The following is an 11,300-nucleotide window of genomic DNA, read 5'->3' as shown; positions in this document are numbered from 1 at the left end:
CTAAATGAACAGGGCTGCAGTGGTAAAATAAAATCTGGCCTTACCTCAGCTACTCTATTGTCGGCCACTAGGACAGTTATGATAGAAAGATGGACCTTTGAGTTTCTATGTCAACAACCAATATCGAATCAAACTTATCCTTAGTTTAGATCTATGTTTGGATTACATCGGCACACTCAACAAATTGATTAATGTGGTGATTTTTTAATTTACGGCAAAATCACTTACAGAACTGAACAGTTTGTGTTTGTCAGTTGATCAAAACTGAAATGATATGGCAATTCTAACACTGTTTACAAAAAATACTGATAAGAACATATCTTAAAAAGCGGAGTTATTGTGTAGTGTTGGTTACTAAAGGATCTTTCGCTCATTTGACAGGTTTCAATCTTGTGTTTTAAATTAAGTTTCTGTCTGTTGTTACATCCTGAGTTTCCTTTTATCTCATCCCATCAGTCAGTCTGAAAAATAAAAACTCTCAATTTAAATATATGACAGCTCATCAAGCAATATTACAAATTGTATAGAGTTGATTACAGCAGTTGTGGATTAAGTTAATGTGGGAACTTAGGTTATGGAGTTACATATAAGCTAACATAAACTATAAAGCAGCAACAAGCTAATAAGCAGAGTAACAGGAGAAAGGTATCTGCAAATGCTCCTCTCAGAATTTAAGAGGTGCCTTTGCATTCAGGGGGTTAGCAGCATTTCGATGCATTTATCCTCCACTCTTCCCTGTATATGACCTCTGGGAGCTCAGTAGCACTGAGCTACTCATGAATGACTCTCAATGCAGTTATCAAACAACACACAACAGACTGCAATGCAGCTGAGTTCAGTGTTTAAATCTGAGGAGTGTGTAACAGGCCGCAAGAAATGTCCCATCAAAAATAAACTGAAAATAATTAATAACCATATAGTGTCAGTTAATAAAGCTTAAAAACATATTTTATATGATATACTATTATTATTTTCTTTTTCCATTTTTCTACCTTATATGTGTTTGGTCAGCTTGAAGTTGTTGTAAAGCAAGGGCAAAATAAATCATGGAAATGAAGCATTGCTGCACTGACCTCTGTGGGTTAAAAGGTCGTCACATGTGTGTTGTTGTACATGTGACCACACCCAGCTGTGAGTAACAAAGCATTGCACAATGCACACTTATGAACACTGCACTGAATAGGGTGTGAACAGAGCATGCAGTGTTCTTGGATATATATATGACCTGTTTAAAGTTTATCAACTAAGCAGACCACATTAAAGAAAAACTGGTGAAAACAGGATTCAGCCTGGATTAAAGGTTTGCACCTACGCAGTTAGTTGTACGTGTGTGTGTTGTGCTGTCAGCCTGTATTTATGTTATAACTTACTTTCTACTTGTTTTGTTAATCACTGCGTAAAGTACTTTCAATTGCTTTTGTAGACTGTGCTCCAAAAATAAACTTGAATTTATGAATCTTGCTATTAATTGTTACATTTAACACACGCTACCTACAGTAATCACTATACATTGTTTAAAGAAAGAATACTTTTGAACTGTTTCTATGACAAACAATGACTAAATGTCTAATTGTTAGATTTCTTCTGGAGCTTTCAGCCACAATCCCCTGTTATCTACATTATTACTTTATTACGTGATTAGTACATGTATAGAGAGAAAGAGAAAGCATGACAAAACCTTTCTGCTGTATTTGCACTGAGTTGAACAAATAGAGACGTCTGAACATGCCACACAGACAAGTGTACAAATGTATTGATTTATTTTCTGTTTGTACAGCATGTACACATCAACACATGCATGTGGGTGCACATTTGTTCAGTGAATAACCTTCAGATTGTCAGGGAATATAAGTAAAACAGCTGTGCATGTTTATGGTGTTCTGACCTCGCTTTCAGGTTTGTCACATTCTGCTCCCAAGAATAATTAGGGTCTCAGACTCACTCACTGTTTTTACTCATTGTCTAAATATTTTATCTAGAATTTTATATATCCCCTTATCATTTTGTGGTTCTTTTGTGTAAATTAGTACATTTTGACGTTGTACTATGAATGTTTGGCCCTTTATGTGAAGCACCTGAATACCTGCCTTGCAATAATTATACTGAGAGGGTAAACATACATGATATAGATTAGCATTGGCCAACAATCAGACGCATCTTTAGGGACAGCAGTGTTTGAGAGTGAGACAGCAAGAGAGAGCAAACTCCAAAGTTGATGGAGTCTCTATCTTCTACTTCAAGGTGAAGTCAATAAATGAGAGGGTACTGATTACAGTAATACATTCATTGATAAAAAAGGAGTTTGGTCATGCTGCACTCAGTAATTTCACCTCGCAGAATAAACTAGTTGACGTGAAATAGCAAAGTACCAAACAAGTGGTGATAGAGCAGAATAGGTGAGCTAAAGTGTTTACACAGATTTTCTATATGCTATGATAAATACACAGAACATGTTTCACTGCACAAAGTTGGCTGTGATAGTCAATGCTAACACACATCAAAAGTGCAGAAATGTGAACTTCCAGTAGCTCTCGGGATGAATGAAGCACCAGTGTTTTTGCATGTTAAGCCCATTTACTAAAAGTAATTTACAATATACTTTACTGATGACATTTTCCCATAACATTCCATTTTCATATGGTACTGTTGGCCCTGTTTTGAAATCATCTTTCAAAAACCTGAAAAATACCTTGTCACTGAGGACATTGAGGTCATGAACATTTTTGATAATATGGCAATTTTAGCTTTTTGAGGGGAGTTTACATCCATCAGTGAAAGAACTTTACTCCTGGGAGTGAGGTGAAGACATTGAAACAGCAATTAGACCTTCCTCTTGATGTAGCAATACAAATATATAGTATCAGGCCTTGATTATAATTGGCTGAGCGGCGTTCAAAGCCCTTGTAAAACACAGCTGTGACCCCATTACAATAGTATTATTGTGCCAAACAAATTGTTACAAAATGTCAGACTTTGCTATGAATTTGAATGTACTGGGTGGGCTAAGCCTGGATGAGCAGTTGGAAGAGATGAACAGGATAGAGAGGAAAGACAAAAAAGAAAGGAGACACTCTGAAACTGTGGTAACATGGAAAACCCTAGGTTTCAGTAGTTACAATATGTTAGTATCTGTGCAATAGAAAATGTTGTTCTTGTGTCAGGCGCTGTGGAAATAAAACACATCTGTCCAGAGTCAAACATACCAGCACAGACAAGTGCTAACAAGAAAACAGTGAAGACTATTCTGCTGTAGCTGTCTTTTCTCACGTAATGGTAATATTTGAATGATTTAAGTCGAGTCTATGCTGCATAACCATGCCACTGTAATGTGGCATGGGGAAATGTCTTAAAATCAAGGGCTGTCTGCAAGGTACAAACACTCTGCCACTTGATTTGAAGAACAATAATAAAAATAACTTGACAAGATTTTGGGTAAATGGGCCAAACATGCAAAACCACATTTATTTTATAAATTTGTATGTTTCTAGGTTCGTCCGGAATTGAAAATGCAACTCAGCACTTCCACTGATGCCAGACAGGAAGTGCTTGTCACAACACTACCAGATACGCTGAAGGATTTTATCAGTTTATAATATGTGCAGAATAAATCTATATATTCTAGTCTATTTATATATACAGCAAAGCATCTTCATTAACACTGTTAAATATACACTATGTACAGTATGTACTTCAATCGATCTGCCTTGACAGAGAGCCTAGTGGTTCGATCTTAGCTTGTACTTGAAGTCCACATCATAGGTAGGCTGGAGGATACCCAGACCCGCACGGGATTGGTCAAGAGGTGGGACTTTGATAGCAGGGTCCAACAGTTTCATGTCAAAGTAGGACAGCACCAGAGTCAGGAACTGCTTGATCTCATACCCAGCAAAAAATCTGCCGGGGCATTTGGTGACCCCAGAGCCGAAGGGCATGTTGAAGTAACGCAGCCGCCGGCCATTGCGGTAAAATGTAGTTTTCTCCTGACCCTTCTCATCCAGGAAACGATCAAACTTGTACTCCTGCGGGGGGATGAGGAGAGAGGGAGAGAGGAAGATGAGTTTCTGTAGTTCACAAATTACAGGGATTTCCTGAAGAAGATAGTTTTGTCATTGATTAAGTAGTAACTATACAGGAGCCTTACATAGGGATCCTCATAGATTTCTGGATCGTAGTGCAGCATTGGTGGGTATAGAGCAATGACATCATCTTTCCTAATACGGTAAGCTTCTTGGTTGTCAAGGTGAAGCAGGAAGTCTTCCTTGGCAACACGTACATTCATAGAAGCACTCGAAAGACGCATGGCTTCTTTAATGATGCTGTCTACAGACAGAAAGTAGACAGAAATAAATTAGGTTCATAACATTTATTTACTGCATTTTAAAATAAGAAAATACTAGAATTCTGTACATATATTGCAATGGTATGTTGTAAACCATGTAGGCAATTCCAGACAGTTAGTTGTCTTACAAGTATCTTTTATTTTCTAGTAATCTGCTGGTAATCTTACCCATAACAGGCATGTTGTCCAGCTGCTCCCTGGTCAGGTTCAGTGTAGGGTTGCTCGGGTCAACCTTCAGCCCTGAATCCTCTAGAATTTTCTGCACTTCCTCACAAGCTCCTTTCATAGCATCTGGGCTCCTGAGCACAGATAGAGGAGCCTGTCACTGTCAAATATTCTTATTGACTGATGTTGGATAACTGAAGGAACTTCATTGTAATAGCACCATATATCTATTTTTGTACACATTGGAATTTAATTGTAACTGTGATGCTTGGTGCAAATATATAGATGTTTAAAAACACTAGTTTATTCAAATGTTATGGAACATAAAGTACATGGACATGTGGACACGTGTGAACATGAGCTTATTAAACATTTGGTTGCAAATCCTTTGCATTTAATTACTATCTGAAGTCTATTTCCAATGATGCTCTACAGGCGAACACCCTCAAACACCCCTCTTAAAATTTGAAGTCAGCACTTTGACCCCAGTCATTGTTTTATTTCAAATCCAATGTGCTGGACTACAGACACAAAAACTATTACAAATCTTTGTCATATGTCAATTGGTTGTACCATGCAAGTTAAATGATCTAAATTCATGGCACAAGTGCAGCATATTGCTAAAATTAAAATGCTAGTCTAATGTTTGCTTACTTTGTCTCCATCAGTCAACAATTTAGTCTACTGTGTAGGTCAGTTACAATAGATTGGTCTAAAGTGCATAGATTAGATATAGACATAGACATATAGACACATGTATATATACATATGAGTAATTCTAAGCCAGGAACGTTAGCCACCCTAGCCCCAGGCTGTGAACAAAGAGATGTGTTTTTGTGATAATAGATTACCCGACTTGACATTTAACTAACAAGAAGAAGACATTTGTGATTTACTAACAACATCAAAGAGCCATTAAAGACTAGAAAGAATTGATTCTGTTCAAACAGAACAGAACTCGCAACCACTACTGCTTGTTGAGTCGACCAACCCATTTGCTATCTTCTGTTCTTGTGAGCCTAAAGACAAAGAGAGCTATTAGCATACCTGATCATATAAAAGAGACTCCAGAAGGTAGCAGGCAGGGTGTTAGCCTGTGAAGCCCAGAGCAGAGCGACATGGGTCCTGGCTTTGCTCAAGTCATTGAAGGTAGATAAGGAATCGTTCAGGATCATCCTCATAGAGATCAGATCAGACATGTTCTCCCTCTTAGACAGGTTTTCAGCATGCATGGTTTTTGCTAGATTCTAGACATTTAAAAAAGAAATACTTGAGTTTCTCTTAAATAAAGTTTATACTGCTGAAGTTATTAGAAATGGCAGCACAGAGGCATTGCGGCACTAACCTCTCTGGCACTGTAGGCACTCTTGAAGACATGGATGGGCAGGCCAGCCACCAATGCCGGGAAGATCTTGTCAAACTCTTTGAAGTTCTCCAAAGCGTTGAGCACCAAGGCTTTCTGAGCCGCCTCCCTAGCCTGGCGCTTGTCTTCACCAAGCTCTTTACCAAACAGAGTCAGATAGCCAGATTCAAACATCACCTGGGGGACAGCAGGACAGAAGGAAACCTGTTAAGACTGTTGGGAGCACTGTTTTCAAGTCCAAATGAAGGGCATGAAGGCTTTGGAATGATTTTGTTTGACATAATTTAGTACATTTTATGGGTAAATTTAATCCAGACTGCGTCCACTATAACCTGTAGAACCTTAGGCCCGATGGCAGACTACCTCTTCCAGTGTCTTAAATGATCTTGTATGCTTTCCAGTCTAAAGTCCAATTGCTGACCTTGTAGCAGAAAGCAAAGATGCCATCCACCTCCCAGTGGTCCTTGCTAGGGCTGAGTGTGTCCGACCTCAGCATGACGTCCTGTAGGTGGCCCATCATGGACTCTATCAGGGAGGGCAAAGCCTCACCCTGCAGGGTCTTCAGGAAGGTTTGGTGAAGGTTCTCTGTAGTGTGGCCATGGCGAGGGTCAAAGCTGTCGTGGCCGAACGCCTGATGAGTGCATGAAAAATGGGTTTAGGGCCGTTGAAGGATCACTGGTATCATCAAAAAATATCCTGACAGAACATGGTATGAATATTAGAAGATGAAATCTAATACATTTACCTTAACAGACGTAGCAAAGTGGAACTTCCTCCAATCCAGGTGTCTCCCCTGTTTGATGACTGAATGGTAAGAGAAGGGGTCACACAGGAAGTGGATGTACTGGCCTGCTATCTTGCAGGTGAAAATATGACCATACTTCTTCTGGCGGCTGCGGAGGAACTTAAGAGGGTTGGCCCCAAACTGCAGAGCACAACCGAGGTAGGGGATGAAGCCATTCTCAACTGCAGGCTCACCAGGTTGCCTATGGGCATAGACAAGAAAGAGATATCATACAATATTCAGTGAAAGCCAAACAAATAGCCTCTGATAGAAGGTCAAAGCGTTTTCCATATTAGGGCCCAGTTGTTTGTCTCGACAGAGGGGGTTTATGATGATTGTATGAATTCAAAATAAAAAACTGACATTTTTATAGGAGTCATGCTCACTTTTTTTCTTACTATTACTGACTAACTCAACCTATAGCCAGCTCATGAAAGTTTTTACTTTTTGTCCAATGCAAACCATGTATGTCCAAAACAAAAAGCACCTTGTCTAAGAAATAGGAGAATTGTAGGAAGATAATACCAACATGGTTATACAGTGTTTGCACTGAACAGCAGCCCCACTGACAAAATTGCATCAGTTTGAAAAGTAAAATTGGGGCACCCTGGTGGGTTTTTCAAACCAGTTGTAATTCAAGGACGTTGTGGTTCATGGTCAGTGCCTTAACCCCTAGGCCACCAGGGTGCCCCATCTCCTGGGGTTTAAGGGTCCTTACCATGTAATTGCAACCATTTTTTGTCACCACTTCACTATCGACTGTCAAATCAAAGAATAAAATGCTTACCAAAATACTTTAAAGATTCATTTGTCCTACTGAAAAGGGTGATGATTCCCTGATGATAAAAACTCAACATTGAGATCTCGTCATGAGCCCAGTTTCCTTGAAGTTGTACCTGATCCTCCCAACAACCACAACATTTTCCAAAACATTCCAAAACAGTTACCATTGTTGTTATGGTTAAATGCCAGCCTAAATGTCATTATGACGCTCTTAGAAACAACATTTTTTGTAATATATATTTTACATTAGAAACCACTTCAGATTTTGTCAATCCGACCATGGTTTGACCACAGCAGCACCGACAGCACACTGGTGAAACAACAGCACACCAAACAAATTCCAACATCTTTACAAAAGCTTTTGTTTGATTAGCTCACACTGCATGCATACTTATGTCCTTCACAGTGCGTAACTGGTTTACATTGCATCATGTTGTTGCATGTGATTGATTCCCTGGAAAAAACTGTTGGTGGTTAGCATATATCAGCAGATTCCTAAATTCTAGACACACTGTATAAGTAAAATACAACAACTATAAGAAATGCCTAATACATTGCATCCTATGTCTAGTCTTACCTGTGTCGTATCCCCACAGCAAGCCATAAAAGGCAGCAGAATCCCACCACTACTGCCCAGATCAGTGCAATGCTTATTATCATGATACTGTTGTTGTTGTTGATGATGATGATGAGAGGAAGACCCAGCACCCCAGGAGGCTTACTAACCGCTACTAATGCTTCACGCAGATCACCCTGACAGGAACAGCGATTAAAGATGCTGCCCTAGGTTCCTGGAGTTTAACAACCCAGAGACTATGAACGCAAAGTGTCACTCCTTGTCACTGCAGATTGTGCAAGCAGCCCGAGTGTGAGCAGTGTTGGTTCAACCTAGTGTGATGACAGGCGGTGTGTGACAGGTTTTTATAGCTGCTCTGTCCCTTAGGGCTGATTCAGGGGAATGGCATGATATCATCATTGGAGTCAGCCCCAGCTGCTGACTTGCAAAAGTTCAATTTGTTGTGCAACATAAGGAGCATTATCCTATCTGCAATGATCTTTTAAAGAGGAGGCAGATTCTTTTCAGCATTTCTTTGCTAAAATAAAGCATATCATTTCTACATGTTCTGATGGTGATTGATGTTCAAAACCTGCAGCTAAGATTATGATATGATCCGTTTATTAAATATTACAACAAACTATTTTTTGCATAAACAGTACATTTTTTTTAGTTGTCATAAAAATCATATCTTCATTACAAATTTTATATCAAGATTTTTTTTGTAGAATAAGAAAGTCATTAGGTGACCTCTTGTGAATTTCATTTGAAATTGACTAAGGACTTAAAATGATCTAGTGTGTTATCTTACTGGGATTTCTATAGAAAATAGGATTCCAAGAATAGTGTGTGTTTGTGTGTGTGTGTCCGTATGTGTGTGTGTGTGTCTGTGTGTGTGTGTGTAGGTGTGTGTGTGCGTGTGCGTGTGTGTGTGTGATGACCTTGACCGGAGTCCATGGACAGTGTCACCTGAAGGACTGTTCTGTGATAATACTCTGAGTTGATAAATAGATTCAAGGTCCCTGCTCTTCTCCTGCGTGTGTGTTTGTGACTGTGAGTGCAGGCGGGAGAGGGAATGAACATCATTATCATATGGTATGTGACAACAGACAAGTATTACCTGTTAAGACTTGCCGGTGTGCCAGTGGAGACGAAATCAAGTTCATCTAGAAATACAACATTAGAAAAGGATAGCGCCACACAGTTTGTGTGATAGTGAGTCATCCATCTACCTGGAGACAATTATTCTCTAAACATAAAGTATTTGTAGATTATGAAATACCCGCATTATAGCAGTAATCAAGGCAGTGGCGTAAGTACAATGGGCCCAGTGCAAGCTATAATGATGAAATGCTTGCTCGGTGAACTGCTTGCTCGGCTTGTCAGTCTTGACAGATTTTATATCTAAACCAACCACAGTATATCATATCGTCTTGTTACACGATCAAATAGAGACTTGACATTGGACAACATCAACACACACATTATCCAGCAATCATGATTGTATATCTGTATATGAGAAAAATACCAGAGAAAACAAGTGTTATTTATTACATTGAATAGTTTTGTTTTTCACAGTTGTTATAGTTGTGACTATATTGCTACTGACTATTTTACAAAAATAAAATATAACTATTACAGAGATGGTTTTGCTTTTTCGAGGGTTTATATCACAAATGGCGTGTGTCAGTAAAATGGGATAAGTTTATTGACCACAGGGCCTTGCTTCATGGAGAGATCATAGTTGACGACCCCTGAGACAAACCCTCCAATCCTATTTAGTCATTGATAGCCTCTGAGTGGGCGACTGTGCCTCACCCTGGCTTTTAAAAAGCAGGAAATGTTTCCCATGGTCACCATTTTAGTTTACTATGTTTTACTACATATTAGCAACATGATCACAAAGTACAAATGAAGTTAATGCAAATGTCATTCATTTTGCATGTATTTTGTCATGATTAGGCTTTGCCTCTGTGTTCTGTGTTTCTCTACCCTCCTCACTCTACCTGTCAGTCACTCCTTCAGCCTATTCCCTTCACCTGCCTCTGATCACTAATCAAGCACTTCCCCCTCATCAGCACAACTCCTCTCACCTGTTCTTCCCCCTACATAAACTCCTGCCCCTCAGTCACTCCTTGCCAGATCCTTATATCGTCTACCCGCCTGTTCGGCTTGTCCTGTTCCCGGTTTTCCCGTCTGTCTTCCCTGTCCTGCTGGAATTTCCTCCCTCGTCTGTTCTGTTCTCGCCGATTCCTGTATGGTCTGCTATTGGATTGTTTTATTCATTAAATATACCCGTTTCACACTACTCTGCCTGGTCTGCGCTTGAGTCCTCCACCATGCCCCGTGACATATTTGGTCATAAATCAAAGAAATAGAAAAAAAATGTACCTGATGATATCTTTGTTTGGACCAAAGTGGTAGACCAACAAACTGACCAACATTGTCATCCCCAGAGCCATGGCACCATGGCTAAAAAACTGAATGCGTAATTGTGAAGCTTTTTGACCTAAGATCTGGTCTTACTGTAGATAAGTAAATAGACAAACAAGCGGCCTTTGGATGTCATTCATAATAATAATATGTAGATAACTGTAGATTTAATGAGTCTACACTGCGTAACCGTCATACAGATATAGTGAAATCTATTACCAAAGGCAGCCTGCAAGGTACAAACACTGTGTTGTGTGTCAGACAAACTGCTCCAAACAAATTGATTAATAAAGTTGTTTGAATTATAGTCTATATAGTAGGTTGGAAATGCTACATGTTCAATTTAACTATTCTAACACCCTCACAGACTTTATATCAAGATAATACACTATCACGTCAGTATATGGCGCTTTGCTGCTGCTGTGGATCCATTAGGGAGAACGTTGATACAGGCTTTGGCTCATGTGCAGCTCACAATAACACTAGCTCTGGTCTGAGTAGGACGCTAACTTTGGTTCTCTCTCTATCAATCCACACGTCCAGCAAAACTCATTTTTCTGTCTTTAACTTGGTTTATGATCTAATGTGAAGGCAGTAGTAAATATTCTGTAATGTTTTAAGTTAACATAATGTGGAGATGTATGTTCAATGTAGTTAGCTTAATTCTGTAGCTAATTGTTTCCAACAGACGTCGTATTGCTGCCTAGCTAGCTCTTCGTGAACTTCAGTTTCACACCATAGCTTTGTAAGTGTAAGTAACTGACATAAGCCTTCTGTAGCAGAAGACAATGTGTCTTAAATGAGAGGTAAGTAAAGGGTTTGGATAAAGATACCATACTCAAGCTAGTTTAACAATGTCAGTCACATTCTAACATCT

The 11,300-nt window shown here is 39.3% G+C and overlaps 1 protein-coding gene across 1 annotated transcript; it reads right to left on the bottom strand.

Annotated features, from left to right (window-relative positions):
- Positions 1 to 1,690: 1,690 nt before the first annotated feature.
- cyp7a1 (cytochrome P450, family 7, subfamily A, polypeptide 1) lies at positions 1,691 to 8,310 on the bottom strand. The gene is made up of 8 exons (XM_079173596.1): positions 8,012 to 8,310; positions 6,613 to 6,853; positions 6,289 to 6,498; positions 5,850 to 6,044; positions 5,552 to 5,751; positions 4,508 to 4,638; positions 4,142 to 4,320; positions 1,691 to 4,019 (listed from the first exon to the last, which is right to left on the bottom strand). Exons 1-8 carry the CDS (start codon positions 8,092 to 8,094, stop codon positions 3,717 to 3,719), a joined length of 1,542 nt encoding a protein of 513 aa, XP_079029722.1. The 5' UTR covers positions 8,095 to 8,310; the 3' UTR covers positions 1,691 to 3,716.
- Positions 8,311 to 11,300: the final 2,990 nt, after the last annotated feature.

This window comes from Pholis gunnellus (genome assembly GCF_910591455.1).
Source record: "Pholis gunnellus genome assembly, chromosome: 14".
NCBI classification, from domain to species: Eukaryota; Metazoa; Chordata; class Actinopteri; order Perciformes; family Pholidae; genus Pholis; species Pholis gunnellus.
The sequence above is the reverse complement of the archived record's forward strand: the minus strand, read 5'-3'. Positions and strand labels throughout refer to the sequence as shown.

Excerpts from the sequence above, each read along its gene's own strand:
- cyp7a1 (XM_079173596.1), bottom strand. The coding sequence starts at position 8,094 with ATGATAATAAGCATTGCACTGATCTGGGCAGTAGTGGTGGGATTCTGC. Across the intron at positions 4,639-5,551 it reads AGTCTCTTTTATATGATCAG|GAGCCCAGATGCTATGAAAG; the intron begins GTATGCTAATAG and ends ATCTGTGCTCAG. Across the intron at positions 4,020-4,141 it reads AAATCTATGAGGATCCCTAT|GAGTACAAGTTTGATCGTTT; the intron begins GTAAGGCTCCTG and ends ATCCCCCCGCAG.